The sequence below is a fragment of the Chrysemys picta genome, chromosome 1 (genome assembly GCF_011386835.1).
Source record: "Chrysemys picta bellii isolate R12L10 chromosome 1, ASM1138683v2, whole genome shotgun sequence".
In the NCBI taxonomy this organism is placed as follows: Eukaryota; Metazoa; Chordata; order Testudines; family Emydidae; genus Chrysemys; species Chrysemys picta.
Window position 1 is genome coordinate 40392336 of NC_088791.1, and position 21918 is coordinate 40414253.

General features: G+C 43.3%; 1 protein-coding gene across 8 annotated transcripts in view; it reads right to left on the reverse strand.

Annotated features, from left to right (window-relative positions):
* Positions 1 to 15161, reverse strand: part of PLXNB2 (plexin B2) — a 334154-nt gene extending 318993 nt beyond the window's left edge. Inside the window, exon 1 of one of the 8 annotated variants that reach the window (XM_065555277.1) lies at positions 14985 to 15161. In XM_065555277.1, coding sequence (XP_065411349.1) covers positions 14985 to 15001 — 17 coding nt within the window. In that variant the 5' untranslated portion in view covers positions 15002 to 15161. Of the gene's footprint in view, positions 1 to 14633 lie in introns of all 8 variants that reach the window. The other 7 variants (XM_042844152.2, XM_065555271.1, XM_065555301.1 and 4 more) reach the window with 7 other exon arrangements.
* Positions 15162 to 21918: the final 6757 nt, after the last annotated feature.

The window sequence follows — 21918 nt, forward strand, 5'->3', positions numbered from 1 at the left end:
TCCACAGATTACTCTCACAACCCACTTCACTACTGACACTACCCAGAGCAAGAAGACTCCAGTGCCCTGCTAGTAACAACCCACACAGTTCTGAATTGAATTGATGCAGACTGGGAACTTCAAGGTACACATGTATCGCTTTCCTTTAACACCACATATGTGGAACTAGGGGGAAGACTCAGATCCTGAGCTCTTCAAAATCCCAGTTTTATGATGCGCTGCAGACTAATCCCCAAACCTTCTCATATTACAATCACAGTTCTTCCCAGCTGCTCCAACTTATTTCTCCACCATTCAATACAGCTACACCTAACATAGTGAATGCAACTGGAGCACATGCTGACAATTCCCAATGGTGACTGTGAGCTCCAGGAGGGCAGAGTTACAGTTGCATGGGCATTTACCTTCACTCTGTATTTCCTGGTTTTCAATGGTTTGAATTTTGCTCGACATTCTGGAAGGATACGAGCTATTATCTGACACCCTTAAGTCTGCATTAAATGATGTTTTTTGCCATTTATATTTTAAAGTTTAAACATAAAAGGTGTTCAGCGTTAATCATTATTTTGTCTGGTATACAGTAGTTTAAGAGTCAGATTTGTGCAATTGCACACACTTCCTGCTCACATGCAGCCATGGTGATAGCACATAAGTGACCGCTTTGACACCTAGCTGTGCTTCTGCAGGTGTTCTTAATATGTATTCAAATCAAGTAAACAAATGTTGCAAATTAGGTACCCACAATTCTACAGATCTAGCCCTACATTTTTATTGCATTAGGATCAGATATATTAACGACAGGCTGGCATCTGAGGGTATGTCTATACTGCAGCTAGGAGCATGCATCCCAGCTTGGGTAGACAGACATAAGTTAGAATGCTAGAAATAGCAGTATGGATGTGACAGGTGGTGGCTCGGGCTAGCCACCGCATCAGACCCATGGGGTCAGATAGGCTTGTACTCAGGCAGCTAGCCCGTGCCACAACACCCACAGCACTGTTTTTAGTGTGCTACCTTGACCAGAGCTAGCATGTTTGTCTACCCAGGCTGGGAGACACATTCCCAGCATCTATGCAGGCACACGCTGGAGTACTTTGAGTTTTTTTTTTAAATCCTAAAGTTGCTCCAGGATCCCCTGGTAGTTAGGGATAGTTTTCCCCCTTCCACCTTCAACTCATATCTGGGTAAAAATAATTTGCTTCACTACACAGAAGATTTTAAAATGGAGAGAAGAAGAAGAAGAAGAAAAAACCCACTATCCATAGATTTATATGCCCCTGTGACAAAAGTTCAAGGTAACCAGATGGACATCAAAGTTGAAAGCACAGATAAAAAAGGGAAAGGCTTTTGCTTTTACTAAATACTCAGATTAATAAAAAACACCATGAAAAAAAAAAAAAAAGCCACATCTCAGGGTTTCTAAAGCTCCTTAAGAATATTAAGGAATGATCTGTGCAGTGGCCTCCTTACATTAAAATGCTGCATCAGTATAACAATCTCATTACCACATTTTTATTCATTACTTCTTTGTTTTAATTGAGTTAACAGATGTCCTAAGATTTGGATTGCCTTGCAATATGAGAGAAGGTGCAAGACTAATTTCCTAGCTGCTCTGTTTACTTTGCATACCCTCTGGGCAAGAAGTTGGCAAGAGAAAATTTCAAAGTAAACAACCTCTAGTTATCACCCCATTTACAAGATTCAAAAGCAAAGTCTTACAAAATGAGGTAAGAAAAAGGAAATGACTATATACATGGTTAACACCGTACTACTAGTTTGGCTTACTGCTGGCATGCCATTCAGGTAGTGAACAATGTTAGGTAGATCAAACCTGCAGTTGGTGTGAAGACTGGCCTATTCTTTCATTCCCTCTTCAAGCACTTATGTACACCACACTTCCTACTTCAGAAGCTAACATGCATGGAGACTAGGGGGAGTGGAACAATGACATGGCCCGTGGGGTGGGTTTAAATCTTGCTAGGAACTCTTTTTCGTTAAAAAGACCTTTTTAAAAACAACCCCCGGAGAACAAAATTAAGGGGCTGGTGGGCTCCGCAGTTCTTTACAAAGGAAGGTAATCAGAAAGAAAACAGGCACAGAAAGGTGATCTAATTTGCCAGAAGTCACATAGGTCAATAACAGAGGCAGGAATGGAACCTAGGGCACTGGATCAACTGTCAAGAGACCCTATCTACTGGACCATACTACCTTCTAGACACAAATCCAGATCCAAGAACAGCCCTGCCTCCTTTGTAAGGATGCTTGCAGAGGCAGATTCACTATGCATGACAGGTACTACTATGTCAAGTATCAGAGGGGTAGCCGTGGTAGTCTGGATCTGTAAAAAGCAACAAAGAGTCCTGTGGCACCTTATAGACTAACAGATGTATTGGAGCATAAGCTTTCGTGGGTGAATACCCACATGCGTCTGACGAAGTGGGTATTCACCCATGAAAGCTTATGCTCCAATACATCTCTTAGCCTATAAAGTACTACTATGCTAACTGTAGGAAGAGTTGTTACTGTGGTGCAGTACTACCATGATTTTAGATATAGGAAAACGCACACACAAGCAAGAATACTAGAACTAAAAATAAAGCTGACTTATCACATGGAGTATGTCTATTAGAACAGAATAATTTTAAGGAAATGGGGAAGCAATATAGAAAGAAGTATTTGGCCCTCCCCTCGCTAACAGCTCACTAAGGCTGCTTAGGAAACAAAGAGATAAGTAATGCACAAGAACATTCCACAGCATCAACTCTCACTGTAAACTAATTTGCAAGCTTCCGATTCCAAGGTTTCTAAACCTTCTTCTGACATTAGGGCTGTCATTCAAATGGATTAATTATGCCACTGCTGACAAAAACTGGCTGCCTCTGCAAATTATCATTGCTGTAGGTGAAAAATATCACCCTCAGTTTGGAAGTTGTTTACATTTTTGAAACGTTACTTATTTATTTACAAGGCCTCAAGATTGAAATGATAGTGACTAATTGCTACAACTGGGAAAAGTAAATTGGCAAATCTTACCGAGTACACCTGCACATGCTAATCTTTGAACAACAGTGGCATGAACAATGCAGATTGCAAAATTGTAATTAACAAGTATTATTCTGCACTTGAGTTACTATGTTTTGATAACCAGATTACCCTGGAGATGATTCACATGCACAAGTTACTTTATATCAAATTACAACACATCCCTGATATGCAAAAATACACATTAACACAGAACCAGACTGAGTGTCCAAGAGAATTAAGACATTCCCCATACTTTTATATAAAATTGTTGCATTTAGTTTTAGGCTTCATTACTTACCTTTATGCCTGGAGCATGAAAGCTCCCAGAAGGCCATCTCTGCTGGTGGCAAAGCAAGCCAATCACTGTGTGCAAAAACATCTTATGCCATGCCTGAGTAACAGAAACAACGAGGAGTCCGGTGGCACCTTAAAGACTAACAGATTTATTTGGGCATAAGCTTTTGTGGGTAAAAAACCACTTCTTCAGATGCATGGAGTGAAAATTACAGATACAAGCATAAATATACTGGCACATAAAGAGAAGGGAGTTACCTTACGCATGGAAAATCAGTGATGACAAGGCCAATTCAGTCAGGGTGGATGTGGTCCACTTTCAATAATTGATGAGGAGGTGTCAATACCAAGAGAGGGAAAATTGTTTTTGTAGTGAGCCAGCCACTACCAGTCCCTATTCAAGCCCAAATTGATGGTGTTAAGTTTGCAAATGAATTGTAGCTCTGCAGTTTCTCTTTGAAGTGTGTTTTTGAAGTTTTCCTCACTTCCACCTGGGGAAGTTAGGAAACAGATTGACAGAGTGATACAGGTACCCAGAAGTCACCTACTACAGGACAGGCCCAACAAGGAAAATAACACCGAGGGCCATCACATACAGCCCCCAGCTAAAACCTCTCCGGCACATCAACCATCTACAACCTATCCTGGAAAACAGTCCCGCACTCTCACAGACCTTGGGAGACAGGCCAGCCCCTCTCCAGCTGCCCAGCTCTGAAGGTAGTGCTGCCGCCTGCAGCATGCAGAAGTAAGGGTAGCAATGCCGCAACCGCCCCTTACAATAACCGTGTGACGCCTCCCCGCCCCCAACTGCTTTTTGGGACAAGGCTTTTACAATTACAACACTGTAACATTTCAGATTTAAATAGCTGAAATCATTAAATTAATGATTTTTTAAATTCATGACTGTGACATTGATCAAAATGGACCGTGAATTTGGTAGGGCCCTAAACATGAGCTATTATAGCTATAGGGTAGCAGTCTCTTCTGCAAGGCTTTGCTCCAGGAAGGGGAGAAGAGGAAACCCAGGGCTTCTTCCTTCATTATGAAAGAGGCTTATGCTGTCTATTGTCCATTCAGAGGTTATAGAATGGCCATCAGTGTCAAGGGGCCTTGCCTTGACTGCCTTTACCAACTGGAATCTACATTGAGTTGTTAATTCTCTATCACTGACCATTTTAAAATCAATATTGAATGTTTTTGTAAAAATATGCTCTAGGAATATTTTGGGGACGTTCTATGGCCTGTATTATACAAAAGGTCAGAATAGATGATCATAGTGGTGGTCCTTTTAGTCTTGAAATCTATAAATTTATGGGAGGGACGGGGAAAGTTTAGTTACTGATGTGAAACAATATGCATATTAAAGTTTTACAACGCTCTTTTCTTTTACTCACTACTCCCACAGGGCTGAGAAATAGAAGAGGTAAATCTATTGTTTTTATTGGCTTAATATTCAGTAGTCCAAGCATTACATTTCTACCCACTAAAGTTCATTCAATCACAACACAATCATATCAGACAAGTTTTAACATACATTGTGGAACCACATGAAAAATTAACAATTTGCTGATGTATTTAAGAGAGGAACGGCATATACTGGACTTTCAGCTGTGGTGAATGTAAACAGATCCAACCTCCCACAGAAAACAACATAAAAACAGGGAACAGTTAAACAATTAGGACAAATTTGAGGAGAAAGTATTCTAGCACTATTTTACTTCACTCAGAGGTCATCTTCACAAAAGATGAAAGGCTAATATTTACCAAGTATGCTTAGGTCAATGGCACGTGCCCTTACACACAAGCCCAAAGAGAAATGTATCCAAGTTCTTGTCAGATTCCTGACATTCATAATCTTTAACAAGCTTCGGAGACTTCACCCTGTTTTTTGTTTTGTACTCTGTTTTCATCAGATCAAAAAATTTCCACCCCACCTCCCGTTGCTAGGCACTTTTGGAATATTTGCCATTTTTCACCCAAGAAGTGACTGCATTTCAGGGGTGAATAAAGTAATGCCTACAGACCAGGGGGAAAAAAAATCAATGATTAAAAAATATATATATGCCTGGGGGGGGGGGGGGGGGGAACCTATCTAAGGATAGTTTTAATTAAGATCCATGACAAGATATCTTTGAGCTATAATGTAATAGGGATTATAAATTCTAATTCTATAGTATGAGACAATATATTCATGTAATGTTTAAGAAAAGTTTTGTAAATGAGTTTCAATAGTTCATGGATTAGAGACCCAATCTTATGGGGTTCCAGGGGCTTCTGTATAGATTTTTTAGGTTAATCTCTCTCTCTACCCAATGGGACTCAGTGCTCAGTCTAGAAGATACCATGAGAGATGCTTAGTTTTGCAGTTCTCAAACTGTGGATTTGTGGCTCCAGAGATAACATGCTTGTAAACAGCAAAAAAAAAAAAAAAATTTAAATAAATAATATATAGAGGTGAGAAATAACAGACCTCTACCCTATTGTCCCTGCAAATTTGTGTACAGAGTGTCAATCCCTTACCTCTCTCTAAAAGTGCAAAGTTTCAAAAAGTTCAATTAATAGAAGATTGTTGGAGGCAGAATAGATCTGGACAAGGAGAAGAAGTCTGGAGATAAATGTGAGAAGGGAGGGACAGGCAGTAGAAACAAAATTGAAACCGGTTGAGCAGCATATTCCAGAAGCCTTGAGGTATTTCTGAGTGAAACCTTCATTGATTTGAGACCTCCCATACCATTCTCTCACTAGAAGGGAAAACCTATAATGGCAGCAGGCCATAAAAGAGACCCAGTTTGGGAATATTTTAATGAAGTTCCTCTACCTGTGGGTAAGACAGGCATGTGTGCAAAATGCAAACAGCACAACAAAGAAATGCAAGGCCTGGTTGCCTGAATGAAACAACATCATGAGAAGTGTTCCTTCACAGGAGGAAGCTGCATTGAAGATGATGAAGGAACGTGTCTGAACATGCAGGATCTCCAGGTTGGTAAACTTTTTTTATTTCATACTTCTTTCTTAAGGACTGCCTGTCTTCCTTCTGGACTATTCTTGAATTCTCACGTTTGAGCAAAAAATATAGTTGTTACTCTATGGTACTAGCATTTTAGATGCAAAAATGATAAAAAAATAAATAGCTGAAATAGGCAGATCTTGCTTCTATAATTTCACCTTTAAAGGAGTACTAAGTGTCAGTGAATGCAATGAGTAATACTAAATGAGCAGTATGGTAAGAATAATTAAATAACTGCATTGACTTATTTTGTTTAGGAGAATCCATCCTCAACATACAGGAATCTGAAGACTATCCACCTTCAAGATCACCATCATTTTCTATAGTTTCAGAGTTATCTGCCAATTATAGTGTTTCAGTCACATCATGTATGTCACATAGCCACAGTTTTATCACCTGTAGCAAAAAGAAAGAAAAAAAAGTCTCCATCATCCGGAAACAACCATAGATGAGTTTGTGATAAGACCAGCAGATTACAAAAAGAGATAATTGATGAAAAAATTGCCCGGTTTGTTTATGCAACAAACTCTCCTTTCCGTATGATTTGAGAACCCACACTTCATTAACATGGTTCAGTCATTAAGACCAGGATACAGTCCACCCAACAGAGCAGATGTCACAGGCAAATTGCTGGATAAAGTGAATGAAAGAGAAATTGAGCAGTATGCAAAAGGTCTAGAGGGTAAAATTGTTAACCTGAATCTTGATGGATGGAGCAACGTCCACAACGATCCTGTTGTATGTGCTGGTGTGAAAACAGAAGAAGGGAATGTCTTCCTTACAGAAACAATTGATACATCAGGAAATGCACACCCAGCAGAATACTTACAAGAAGTAGCAGTAACATCTATAATAAACTGAAAAAAATTCAAATGTCTACTATGCAGCTTGGTCACAGACAATGCTTCAAATAAATCCAAGATGAGAAGAAATTATTTAGAAGAGAGTCCCAAGCTAATAACATACAGTTTCAGTGCTCATTTGATGCACCTCTTAGACAAAGACTTCAGTGTTCCAGAAATAAATGTTGTTGAAATTGCAAAATACTTCCGTAACAATCACTTTGCAGCAGCTGCTCTGAAAAAAGTGGGAGGAACCAAGCTAATTCACAAGACATGCGATGGAACTCAGTAGTGGATTGTTTTGAGCACTATATCAAAACTGGCTTAATCTGATGACAGTTTGTGAACAAAATTGTGAAAAACTAGATGGCACTGTCACAAGCAAAGTTCTCAACATTGGGCTTAAGAGAAATGTTGAACACATGCTGAGTACCCTGAAGCCTATTTCTGTAGCCTTGAACAAAATGCAGGGAAATAGCTGTTTTATTGCTAATGCAGTTGAAATTTGGAAGGAACTAAGTGAGATCTTAAGAAGAGAAATATGCAATGACAGAGTTAAATTACAAGCATTAAAAAAATGAATGGGACAAGCACTATCTCCAGCTCATTTTCTTGCAAATATTCTCAATACTCGGTACCAGGGTCAAACCTTAACTGCTGAAGAAGAGGAGTTGGCTACGACATGGACATCCAGCAATCATCCCTCCATAATGCCAACTATAATAAACTTCAGAGTGAAGGGTGAACCATTCAAGAAATATATATTTGCTGATGATGTTTTAAAGAAAGTCACACCAGTGAACTGGGGGAAGTCACTTAAGCACTTGGATTCAGAGACTGTTAAAGTGATAATCTCACTTCTTCTGCTTGTGTAGAAAGAATATTTTCGTCCTTTGGACTAACTCATTCCAAATTGAGAAATAGCTTGAGACCTGAAAAAAAAAACAGGAAAGCTTGTTTTTCTTTTCCAGATTATGAACAAACAGGAAAATGAAGGTGAAGACAACTGAGTTAGCTGCAGAAGCCGATATTTCAAGTTTCTCATGTTGATCTGGCTGACACAGTTGATTTTTTTTTTAAACTATTTCGTGTAACTATTTTAGTTAACAATTTTAACAAAAACAAACCTATTTTAAAAAACTTCAATGTTTAACTAAATTCAAAAATTCATATACTTGTTTTGTTAAAATAGTGTCTGCTGTTGAAGAAAAAAATCCAGAATACTTAACATTGTTGTTTTAGTTAAATAAAACAATTTAAATATCTGTCCAGTGATGTTCTCCTCCTCATACAGCATGGCAAGAAAATCCTCCAAATATTAATGATTAATCTGTTGAATTGGAGATAGTTCACCTCCCAGTGACATCATAAATATCTGCTTCAATTACCTTTGGTAAATGAAATAACCAATCATTCATTTTCTGATATAGCTATAAAACTAATCTGAAAAGTTTTCAAAATAAATCATTTAAAAAAATGTATAGGGTGTACCTTCTAAAAATGAAACCTACATCTATCTCTGAGTTGTGAAGAATAGGTATTAAGGTTATAACAACCAACAAGAATGCACTTTTATGTAGAAATCCATGATTAAATTGAGTCTTCCTGGCTAGTGATTTAAATCATGACTTAAAACAATTTGATATAAATCAAATCCACCCTGCTACGGACAGTGTACGTAAATTTAAATGAATAAAATACCTTGGGATTATGTTATATCAATTATTTTTCTACAGTTTAAGTCCTCACATAATTATTGCTGATACAAAGTTAAGATACAAAAGACGAAGGTCGTGATTTATACACTATTTCTGCAAAAGAGACCCAATTATTTGCCTCTTCAGACACAGAAAGAAGGACCTTCAGGATTATCAAGACTTTCCTCTAGAACATCTACACACACAAAAATCACACCAGCCTAACTGGAACGGTTTTTTAAATCAGTTTAGTTAAACAGGCGTAAACCCATATAGGCCCAGGTGAAGGATCGGGGAGAGCATAGGTGTATTAAGCAAAAGTGTTTGAGGCCAAAGTTTTTCCACATAGTTCTGATTTTCTTACTGTATATAAAACGGACGACAAATTTAAACAACTTTAAGTGTGTACATTTTGACCACAAAGTGTTCAAAGTGAAGATGCATACAGACATCTGCTGAGGAAAGGAAGCTATGAAGGTCACATTATTCAAAACTAGCTTAAAGGAAACTGTTAGTATCAAAGTGAATTGTATTCTTCATGTGTAACCATACAGGGATGCCAACGACAGAGAAGGGCTGGAACACTGGAAACGGGATTTTAATGATATAAAATAGATCTTTTGAATTGTACACATGTAAACAAAGTTAGTAGTTCCATTCATTTCTATAACTGTCAGTTGTTCCAGCAGAGAGGGATGCATGTCCAGCATGAAGACAGAAACTTGGAGGCTAAACACACCAGTAAACCAACACAGGAACAGACCTGGAATGTGTTGGATGGACTATGCTAGCCATCTGTGCTACCCAAGACCTTGGAATTCCAAACATCCAGAGGCAATGTAGCTAATTACTAAATTGGTCTGGCACCAATGGTTGGCTTTTCAAAAGCTGTAGTTCCAAAACAAGAAGTGTATTGACATAATTAGCATTTTTCATATTCCACACTTATTTACTTCAATTCCACTGCCATATATCTGAGGGGCCAAATTCTGCTCCTGGTTACATCAGTGCAAATCTGAATCTCAATTCAAATAATTACTAATAATAATTTCCTTCAAATCTTCTAGCCACCTCTTTATTTGGGTGAAGGAAGATGATAAAAATAGAATTCATTGTACATAAAGAAGCTCAAAACTTTCAGTTTGTTTCCAGTGATCATACCTTAACTACAGAGCTATGAATGGGGAAAGCAATCTAGATTTTGGTATGCCACCTGTACTACTTGTCAGGTGAAGAGTGATCAACAGCAGCTGGTTGTTGAAGAACAGCATTTCTAGGGTTACCATACGTCCTCTTTTTCCCGGACATGTCCGGCTTTTCGGCACTCAAACCCCCGTCTGGGAGGAATTGCCAAAAAGCTGAACATGTCCGGGAAAATGCCGGCCAGGCACTTCCCCTCCCGCGGCGGCTCTGCTCCTCCCCTGACTCTTCGGCTCTGTTTAAGAGCCGAGCTGCCCGAGCGCTATGGGCTTCAGGCAGCCCCCTTGCCTCCGGACCCCAGCCGCCGGAGCCCGGAAGGGGAAGTGCCCGGCTGGGGGCGCAGGGTCCGGAGGCAAGGGGGCTGCCTGAAGCCCAAGCGCTACCGGCTTCACGGTTTGCCGGGCAGCCTCCAGACCCTGCGCCCCCGGCTGGGCGCTTCCCCTCCCGGGCTCCAGCTGCACTGGGGAAGCGCCGGCCGGGGGCACAGGGTCTGGGGATGCCCGGCAAACCGTGAAGCCGGTAGCGCTCGGGCAGCCCTTTCCACGTGGCTGGGAGTGGGGGGCGGAGTTAGGGCGGGGAAGGGGCGGAGTTAGGGCGGGGCTAGGGAAATGGGCGGGGCCATGGCCCATGGAGGGTCCTCTTTTTTTATTTGTTAGATATGGTAACCCTAATTTTACACAACTCACTATTTCCACTTTGTCTATGTGAGTTTTGGCCAAGGAAGGAATAAAAGGTCAGGGTCCTTAGTATCCAAATATTGCTCTTTAAACTGATCTATTCAGCTAACCTAAACTGGTTTATTTATTTTAGCAAGGCATTAGAGGGCCCGTGTCAGGCCCAAGTTGGCCTCATTGAGGTTTTTATGTAAGTAAGCTTCTATGAAACCTAACTATAACAGAAGCATTTTCACTTTTAAAAGTTCCAAGAGAACCAGCTATTTTTAAACACACTAACATTCCCCTGCAGTATTTGCAAGCCGAACCTGACAACATAACAGAGCCTGCACGTAAAATTTTTAAACAAAAATGAACTGAATACTTGATTTTTTTTTTTTTTGGTTCAAATAAAAGGCAAAAGAAACAAGTATATTGGGAAGTGAGGGGGAGAGAAGAGGATTAAATCATCTAAGGTCCTGATCCTGCAGACATTTATGCATGTGCTCACCTGTTATTCATTGGGTAGTCCCATTGAACTTGACAGAACTAGTTACTAAGTAATAATTAAGCATGCGTATTTGCAGCTTCAGAACCTAAGGAATTTAGGCTTGTTGTTTATTTTAGGTACGTTTAACCAACTTTACATTGGAATATACTCATTCTAGTTCTGTAAAATTGATGAGCACTTACACAAGAGGCAATGCCAAACTACTCCATAATATTCACTACATGCCTTCAGAATTTTCTGCTTGAAGAAGGAAATGGGAAGAGGAAAGTGATAGTGATATAAGTTCAGCAATTAGTTTACTATCGTTTCATGTTGCCATTAAATGTTTGTTGGCAATGCTTCAAATGTTGCAAAACTTAAATTAAGCTTGGCACAGTAATTTTTTTTACTTGTCAATTCAATATTTAACACACCAAATGGCACAATAGTCTAAATATCATTATTTCAACCTTATAGGCATTTAGGTTTTTCAAATTTCCAATACATAAGGGCTTATTTGTTTGCTATAGAGCTATCAGAATCAATAAGAGTGATTTCTCCTTTGTCACCACCATAGTTTTTAAAGAAAGTAAGAGCATGAATCCTTTCATTTCCTCAGTCCCCAAGGCTAAGATCCAAACAAGTTTCAACATACTGGCCTCAAGTCATTTGGACTTAAATTATTGAAACATGATGGTAACTCAACTGGAAGAAATTTGGTGGATTTTATTTTGTTTGTGTCTTTTTGGACAAACTTCCTAAAAGTTAATCCAAGTTTATAAATAGATTTTAGGCCTTGATCCAACTCCCACTGATGTCAAGGGAAAGATTCACTGGGGGCTAGATCATGCTCTTAATTCATCATCTTCTTAGATTTCAGAGATTTTTACAACATTAACCCTTGTTTTGTTACATTTGCTATGTGCATTTTCTAAAAAGTAAAAATATATTGCTGGTCATTCTCAAGTATGCATTCTAACATTAAACGGCCAAAATCAAGGACTGTTCAGTTAAGTTTTCCAGTAGTTTCTTTTGAAACATAAGAAACAGATTCAGCAAAGCAGTGAAAAACTGTTACAACCAAACTCACAGTGCAGAAAAATCTGTAGTATAGTAGCTTCTCAGTGGGGAAATAATTCTTTTCCGTGTGCATTGACATTTACTGGGATAATTCTGTTTGGGAAATATTTCCCAGATTATGGGAAACTCTTCTTATATTGCCTTTCCCAAGTTAGTAGCAATCTTGGGATAACTGACAGGTCTATTAATTAGCACATTTCTAATAGATTGTCAGAGTGTTCAATCAAAGCTTTGGATGGGAGTTTTTTACTACTCTACAATATGACTCTAGCTATGCAGAATTAATTGGTGATCCCAGTGCAGGTTCTTATGGGTATCTCTGGATCACAAAAAAATGGCTGTATAGAGGGCTTCAGTGTCCAGAAATATCATTTCACCAACAGTGCTTTCACTTAGTTCTTGTATTACTTTAAATGCTCTTTTCTTGAGTAGAGAGCACCACTCTGAATTCTAGTTCATACTACTCAAGTTAAAATCCCATAAAGCCCTTTAGAGATACAAACATTCATAAGGGCTGAGGTCACGGGTGGTAGGCCTAGGATTAGACTTCCTCTGCTAGCTTTGTTTTTGGCTTGTGGTTGCAGGCATGCTCTCTGTTCCATTCTAGGGAGCAGGCACAGTACTGAAATTTACAAGAAGTTGGCTCTCTGACAGTTGAAGAGGAATGCAGAGTAGAAGGATGGGCCCCATATGCATAGGTAATTACACACACAGCACCCTAAATTCATTATTAATGGATCACCCACCTGATTTATCTACAGCATGGTACACAATCCTCATCCCAGAAGGGTAATGAAAGGAGAAAAAGGAATAAATTCTTAAATTCAGCTTTGGGCCTGACAACCTTAGTGTCCCTTTACACCAACTGTAGAGAAATCCCAAGTAAATCCTAAATCTTAACCCCTTCATACTTCTAATCCAACTTTAAATTGGATACAAATAAGGAAATTGTTAACATTTATCTTGGATGTGTTACCTGTTAAATGCCGTATGCAGTTTAGAATAAATTAAGAAAATCTTTGTCAGAAGAAACAGGAATCATCACATTGAAGGAAACATTAACACAATTACAGAGGTTTTTAGTGTTTCAGCAGAAGTCATTTTAAAAAAAAGTTATGGATAGCACCATAGTACCCTAGCACACAATGAACGGACTAATAATTTTTGCCAACAGATTGACAAGAGGTAATGTGACAGTTCACCTTCTGGATATTTGTCCCCAATCTTTGGTTAACCCACAAGTTACTTTATTGATTCAGTGATCATTTTCGTCATAGCCTGCCATAAAAACTGACATTACAGAAAGCTCATAAGTAGGGACTGAGAGAGACAGTAACTTGAATTACAGCATAACCAAGCACAGCAAAGATTTTACACAATTCCAAAGCAAACAGTATGAGTCACAAACCCTATAGAAACTTGCAGTTTCATTTGCCTATAGCGCATGCAAGTAATTGTTCTTTAAAAAAAAAAAAAAAGCAAGTGTTTGGAGAGAAAGTTTAAAGCAGACTAACAAAATAAAACATTAAAATCCAAATTAGCTTCTGAATTGAAGCTAGTGGTCTGAAGAACTCAAGTGTCAAAATGGCTCTTAACCAAGTGCTAGCCACACAAGAGAGAATGGGTTACAATTATTCTGTCGTGAAACGGTAATTACAAAACTCGAGGATAATAATGAACTATAAATCCAGTGCTATATACCAGAATATTGGAGCTAACAATCTCTCTGGACAAGAGGATGTTTCTCAAATTTCTGCTTAAGATCACAAAGCTTTTATTTTTTTTTATTCTCTTACATAAAAATTGTGTTTAACTCTCACACGCTGGGTTTGATACAATCACAATCCACGTAGCTCGCTACATCGGCTTTTAGAAAAGGAAAGTTTTCAGATTTGTTTAGATTGCAGGCTAACAAGCGCAATCAACGTTCAACGCGACATAGCCTATGAAGCCCTGGGTTTTGCCTTAATGAAAGCCATATGCCGTTCAGAGCGAGGGAAGAACACGCTCCAAAGCTCATTTTAAAGTTTTTGACTCCTCCGATCCCAGTTAGAGGTGAGATTCAAACTGGGTCTCATCTGAGAACGCTCTGCGCGTTTTGTTTCATGCCTTGGCTCTCCCTTTCCCTCGGAGGTTAACCACATGCTGACTAGGGAACAGTGGAAGTTGCCATACAGGCAATTAGGAGGCAGAGCTTTCAAGAGGGGAAACTGATTTATTAGTCTCAGATTTGCGTATCTTTCCCCCTCACACAAACAAGCACAAAAGGGCCCCGCTGCCTTCAACAGGTGGAGCCACCGTGGGGAACAGTCCCCAAGGCAGAGGGAGGGAGAGAATCAAACTTACCCAAGTTGGAGAGCAGGGCTGGGCAGCGCCTTTGCGCCCTGCTGCTCGGCAGCCGATCCCAGCTCAGGCTGCCGCGGCTCCGGCTCCTCCCATCTCACAGCAGCTCAGCCAAGCAGCCCCCCGAGCCACCGCGCAGCGACAGCAGCCAACTCGCTGCCCATTTCCCGAGGAGCCGCCCGCCGCAGCCCGAGTCTGAGCCCCGGCAGCCGCGCCCGGGAGAAGGAGAGAGAGCGAAAGGAACCACCCAGAGCCCAATTAATCATCACATGATGAGCCTGAGCCTCCGCCTCCACCTACGCGCTCCTGCTGCCTGCGCCGGGGAGCCAGAGGAGCGGCGAGGGAGAGACACACCTGTAGGCGCTGCACATATCCGCCGTGCGCACCCGGCGAGACAGGAAACTGAAAAAACAGCCCAGGGAAAGGGGGGGAGACAGGCTCCCCCTCCCACTGTCCTCCTCCTCAGTCCCCACCCCCTGCCTCTGCTCCGGATCCGCTTGCACACGCCTCTCCTCCCGGGAAAGCCAGACAGACAACAACTAATCACCCTCTTCTTCCTCCCGCCCCTCTTCCTCAGCGCAGCAGCCAGCCAGTCGGCCGGGCTCGCCCTGGGGGCCAGGGGCTTGGCTTGCGGGCAGCGCGCCTGGGGCTAAATGTCCCTGGGGAGAAGGGCTGGCGCTGGGGGCCAGGGCTGCGGTTAATGATCTGCTCCCCGCGGGCTGCAGGAGGGGAAGGGGAGGTGGTGATCTGCTCCCCGCGGGCTGGGGCCGGTGATCTCGTGCGCCGGGGGCTGCAGATGGTGATCTCGTGCCCAGGGGCTGCAGGAGGGGGCTGGGGCCGCTGATCTTGTGCTCGGGGGCTGCAGACGGTGATTTCGTGCCCAGGGGCTGCAGGAGGGGGAAGCGGCCGGTGATCCTGTGCCCGGCGGGGGGCTGGGGCCGGTGATCACGTTCCCCGGGGGCTGCAGGAGAGGGAAGGGGCCGGTGATCCTGTGCCCGGCGGGGGGCTGGGGCCGGTGATCACGTTCCCCGGGGGCTGCAGACGGTGATCTCGTGCCCGGGGGCTGTAGGAGGGGGAAGGGGCCGGTGATCCCGTGCCCGGAGGGGGCTGGGGCCGGTGATCTCGTGCCCGGAGGCTGTAGGAGGGGGAAGGGGCCGGTGATCCCGTGCCCGGGGGCTGCAGAAGGGGCCGGTGATCCCGTGCCCGGGGGCGGCAGGAGAGGGCAGGGGCTAATGGTGGTGATCGGAGGTATTGTGCGCCGTGCTGCTAGCGGGGAGCGGAGACAGTGAAGCAGCTTCGTCTCTCTGGCCGCGGTTGGTCCCCGCGGGCGGAAGGTAGCGGGTTCCCACGCCTTCCCTGGCCTTTGCCGAGGGGCGTTGGGATGGGGGAGTTAACTGTTTCTTGCGAGTTGAAACGCGCATTGGGGTGGCCGGGGGCCAGCCGCGAGCCGGCCGGGCTATGGAGCTGAGCCGCTGCCCGCCTCGCTTTAACGCGCCTTCCCCACGGGCAGAGGGGAGAGTGGTTCCGTGCAACCAGGGAGTTGCCCGCCAACCTGCTGGCTCTTGGCGGGGAGCCGGGTGGGGCTGCAATCGCCTGCCCGGCAGGGAGAAGCTCCCGGGGGTCGTTAGAGCCCAGCTGCTCGCCAATCAGGGCCGGGAAGAGCAAAGCTCTGGAGCGTCGGCTACACCTATTAGAACAACCTGTTCCCGTGTGTGACAAGGTGACAATGTAACCACTCTGAAATGTGTACTTTGCCCGCTGCCCGGCATGGGGGTGGGGCGGAAACTTGCCGCAGTCTACCCGTTCCCTAGGGCTATGTTCTGCTCACAAGGGCTCTCCTAAACTAAGTAGGATCTAGTTGGGTCAAGGCGGGGATGGGAGCTCTCCCAGCCTGACCAGTAAGAAATGGACTTGGTCCATTCTCCCCCCCCCCCCTTCCGAAAAGTGCCGGGGGAGCAGGAGTACAGCCTCAGAAAGCCGGTAAGGGCTTAAGAGTTTTGCATATTTAAGATGTGTTAATTAATCATGTTTATTACAGAAGTGCCTGAGGGCCCACCAAGGACAGGGCCCCATGCTAGGGCCCCTAGGCATGCTACCAACACAAAGTAGTGCCCAAAGGAGCTTACAATCTAAACAAGACAAAGGCAAACAGAGGGTGGGGGAAAGGCTAGAACACACAAGCAGAGTGACCGTACTGGCAACAAACAGCATGTTAGTTCCACAAATCTTTGGGGGGCAGGAGGAGGAAGTTACTTAGGAGGAAATGAGCTTTATTTGAATGGATTATGAGTAACAGAGAAGAGGCTAATTACCATGAGACAAGCCCAGTATAAGGACAGATGCAATAGCCACCAAGCCAGGGTGTGTGGGACCCTAAGGGGAGTGTGGAAGGAGTTCCCCACCTTGGCCCGCTTCTCATCCTTTTCATACCATAATGTCAATAGATCATCTCTTTCTCCCAGAGGGTTCCCTGCTAGAATCCATCTCATTGTCCAAGAGCTCCGCATAGAACTCCAACCCCCTTTTTTCCTTTTCTAAGTATGCCTTTCTTGGTGAACCTCCAGCAGGGTCTGCTCTACCTTTGTCAGCTTTTCCTGTGGTCTTGTTGTTTCTATCACTGCTTTTTCAATCGCCATCCCCTTAAATAAGTCTGCGCCTCTGGATTGTTCAGACAACTTCTCATCCTATCCCTGGTTTGAGTGCCTCCTGTACCTCCCCCATCTGCTGGTGCTCTATTGCCATCAAAACCCCTTCTGCTTCTACTGGGGGGTGGGGGGCGGGGGCGGGCGGGCGGACGGACAGACTGGTTTGTATCCCCACAGTACATTGTTCCAGCCCTGGTTTTGTGGAATTTCCTGCCACCTGAAACATAGCTAGCTGCTGTTTGAACCCTTGGCCTGATTGCTTGTCATGCTCCAATTCCACTATTGTCCAAACCAAATCCTGCTCTAGCTTTGCTGCTTGCCTTACAATTTTCTGCCAGGAGGCATTTACTTCTGCCAGCTCCTGGTTAGTTTCTTGTAGATGTTCCTCAAAGCAGTGAAGACATCTGAGTTTCTTCTCTAGTTTTCTCAGCATCCTCCAGGCAATCTAACACATCCCTCCAATCCTCCTCTGTGTGCCCATAACGGCTGAGCATTGCTGACCGACACCCCAGGACCTTGAATAGGTTTCTCCTCTGCTGGCTCAGTTACTGACCTCTGCTGCATCAGGGCTGGGAATCCTTGCCAGTCTCTGCCCACAATCATGGGCCATGGAAGGCTCCTCACTACTCTGATTTTTATTCAGCCTTGTACTTCTAACTCCACCACAGCCATTGGGTACACTCGAGTCTCTCCATACACAAAGGATATGTGGACTGACAGCTGCTAGTTTATCTGACCAGATGGAAGTCCACTTCCACAGATAAAGAGTTTGCCCACAACCCAAGCCCATTAACCTGTTTGACAGTACCACATGTGGTGGGGTTTGACCCCAGTTTAAAGAGCATCCCAAGTCACAAACCTGGTTATAAACAACAGCCCACATAGTCACACTCCATCAGGGAACAGTCTTGACTCATATGTCACGATCAGTCACAGTTCCCAGCTACCTCCCAAAGTGCTTCCACTGGGCTTGGGAAAAGTCTGGGGTGCCAATAGCTCTTCTGGACCTCAAAACTTAGAGCCACCCAGGAACTTCTCCCCTTGTAATCTCCTCCAGCCTCTGGAGACCAGGTTTTACATCTTCCTGTTTTTCTGGTGGTGATCTTCTCAATCTGGCCTGCTGGTCAGATTGCTTAGTACCATCTGCCTCTAACTAGGCCTCTGATCGTTCCACTGCAGTGCTGGTAGAAACTTTAGGCCCTGGCTGGCAGAACCTGCAAAAATTGTTCTAGGATGATTTGATCCACAGTTCTCAATACAGAACTCATCTTTGGCCATAGCCCATGCAATGCCAGGTGTTGGAGTCACTGAGATTCCTCCCTGGACCATACTCCTCAGCAGAATGGTTCCATTCTAAAGCAGTGTTAATAGGCTTCAGTTGTCAGCCCCAACTGATCTAAAATAGCTTCTTTGACCATCAGATATTATTTTGCCTACTCATCAGTAGGACCCCTGACAGAAACAGGGCCATCCCGACTGCCCAGGATGCTGCACTTGCTACCTACTCAAAAGCATGTAAGAAAGCCTTTAGGTCTTCATCTGGCCCTAACTTTACCTGGGGTCTTCTTCCGGAGGAGCTGCTCCATTCCCTGGGGTCCATTTTTCCATACATTGCAGGAAATATTCCTGCTGCAGCTGCTGCATTTCCTGTTGCTTTTGTTGTCCTGGCAGCAGCCGCAGGAGGAGAACCTGGGTCTGCTCCTGCTGCGCTTCCACCAGGCAGACTACTTCCTCCATTTTTCTGCTTTTCCTTATTTCTGAGGGGGTCTCAGTAGATCCCAGATGACACCCCATGTGGCAAAGCGGCAGCCCCAACACATCCCCTCCTGGCTGGCTGTGGCACTGCAACAACTTTTCCTTAAGTTTTCCCCCACTATCCTTTGGCCTACTCCAGCTGCAGGAGCCAGACTGCTTTACTAAGTCCAGCCACTTCTGGGGCCTCAGAAGTGAGGGAGTGGTAAATAATGCAGAGGGCAAGTCACTGATTCAGAGCAATCCAGATCACTTGGTATATTGAGTGCAAGCAAACTATGTGTTTTAATACAGCTAAATGTAAATGTATGTCTCTAGGAATAAAGAATGTAGGTCATACTTATGGGATGAGAGACTATATTCTGGGAAGAAGTGACTCTGAAAAAGATTTGGGGGTCATGGTGGATAATCAGCTGAACATGAGCTCCCAGTCTGAGGCTCTGACAAAAGGAACAATTGAGATCCTGGGATGCATGAACAAAAGAATCTTGAGTAGGAGTCAAAAAGTTATTTTACCTCTGTATTTGGCATGGATGCAACCATTGCTGGAATACTGTGTCCAGTTCTGGTGCCCACAGTTCCAGAAGGATGTTGATAAATTGGAGAGGGTTCAGAGAAGAGCCACGAGAATAATTTCAGGATTAGAAAACATGACTTATAATGATTGAGCTCCTTGAGTCTATGTAGCTTGACAAAGAGAAGGTTAAAGGGTTCCTTGACTGCAGTCTATAAGTACCTACTTGGAAAACATATTTAATAATGGGCTCTTGAGAGAGGGCTCTAGGAGAGAAGGGTATAACAGTAGAACAGGCTGGCAGTAGAAGCTAGACAAATTCAAACTGGAAATAAGGTATACATTGTTAACAGTGATAGTAATTAACCATTGGAATAATTTACCAAGGGTCATGGTGGATTCTCAATCACTGACAATTTTTAAATCAAGATTGGATGTTTTGTTAAAATATATGCACCAGGAATTATTTTGGAATTTCTATGGCCTGTGTTATACAGGTCAGACTAGATGGTCACAATGGTCCCTTCTGGCCATAGAATCTCTGGACAAAAATATCAAACCATTAGCTCAGCTAGGCTCAGCAGGCCCCGCTGCTACCTTACAGACATGCCTCAGCTGTTACACTTTTTTCCCCACACCTCATCGCCTTTGATGCCTTGTGCTTCCAAAGACACCACTGTCCAGGGGCTGGTCCACTCCTCTCCTCACTCAAGGCTTCAGGCAGGTTGCATTTTACCTTTTGATTGCTAGGAAGAGTTCCAAGATCTAATATGAGCATTGTAAATGACTAGCTGAGGTTTGTTATATGATGGAGCCTATCAGTAAATCATGTGTCATTTACTGTGGTTCTGCATGTCATTGTTACATTTCAGTGTCCATATTTACAGTCTTTGAATGGTTTTTGTTGTACTTTTCTACCTCATTAGCCTTGGTTATTTTTTTTTTTTTTTTTTAAGAGTAGTTATTCTGGGTCACAGTAACTGGGAAAAGATCAAGTCATATCTGTTTCTGCCAAAAGAAGGACGTGGAATGAGGTGATCAGTGGGAAATTTCACATACTTAACATCATTTGCTGCTCTTTATCGCTTTGCTAGTGCATCTTCTCCTCAGGGGCAATGCACAAAGTCAACACACTGCCTTTTCCGTAAAACATGTGGATACCATGTTGCTCTTGGGAGATGGTAACTTGATGACTGTTTTTGAATGCCACTTCTGACATCCACAAATCAAGAGCTTTATACTGGTGTCTGGGATGTCCAAATCAGTATGAAAAAGACTTTTAATGGGCAAGCATGTGTAAAAGAACTACTAAAAGAATTTCCAGTTACTTGCCACTCTGTACTCCTTCCCCCAGAATTTCAAAGCAGTCTTGTTCTACTACTACAAAATGCGCACAAGTTGTGACCCAGGGATCCTTTGCTGCCTACTGGCAGAGGGCATAAGAGGTGCATAGGGGTTTACAAGGATCCCCTGGGTCCAATATCTACATAGTAGTGCACCGGAGGGTGGCATGTGAGGTCTCTACCCACAGCCAGTAAAGTATTGACCATCCAAATCACTGTGAGATGTATACTGGATGGTATTTAAGGAGTTATGGATCTATTTTGGAAATTATATTCGTACAGCATTGAAATTAAAAGCAAGTCATCAGCAGGTGACAGGACTTGGACAGATTCTGTTCAGGCAGGGGCTAGGAGACATTCACTGTCTGTTTGGTCAGGTGTGTACTGTGCCTATCTGCACGCAAAATCTGAAAGAAAGAATCCTTTCGGAAAAAACAATTGGGGGAGGGACATCCTGTTTGTGGATTTCTGGAATATATCTCTGGGTACATGGGGTACCTGGTATCCTTCGCCTAGGGGACAAGCTGCCAATGTGCTTTTCTTATGAATGGAAGATCACAGCTGACTGGATCTTTAATATTGGGAGAAAGACTTTGGGTGAGCCAACATTTATAAGATTGAAAAATGTTTTATTAGTTAAGTTTAGGCTCTAGAAAGCATATTGTGGGTTTATTTTATATATAACAATTTGTTTCCATTAATGCTACTTGTTTGTTTTTGAATCTCTATTTACAATTTTATACTTTGACTATAAACATATCTAAGGGCTGTGAGTTGTGTGAAGTGGTGATCCTGAGGTGTAACCAATAATCTGGGGTGTGCTGTTCCTTTGGGAATAGTGGGTCTGTGAATTTTGTGTGTCCAGTGGAGCAGAACCTGGGCACTCCAGGGGGATGCTTGGGGGTTGGAGTGTGCCTCTTGCTAACCTGCAGAGGGACAGCAGAGCCTGCCTGGGATGAGAGGGCAGTGCTTGTGTTGCCTGGGGCTGGTGGAGTTATGGAGCTGACCCCTGGCAGGCACAGATAAGCCTTCCT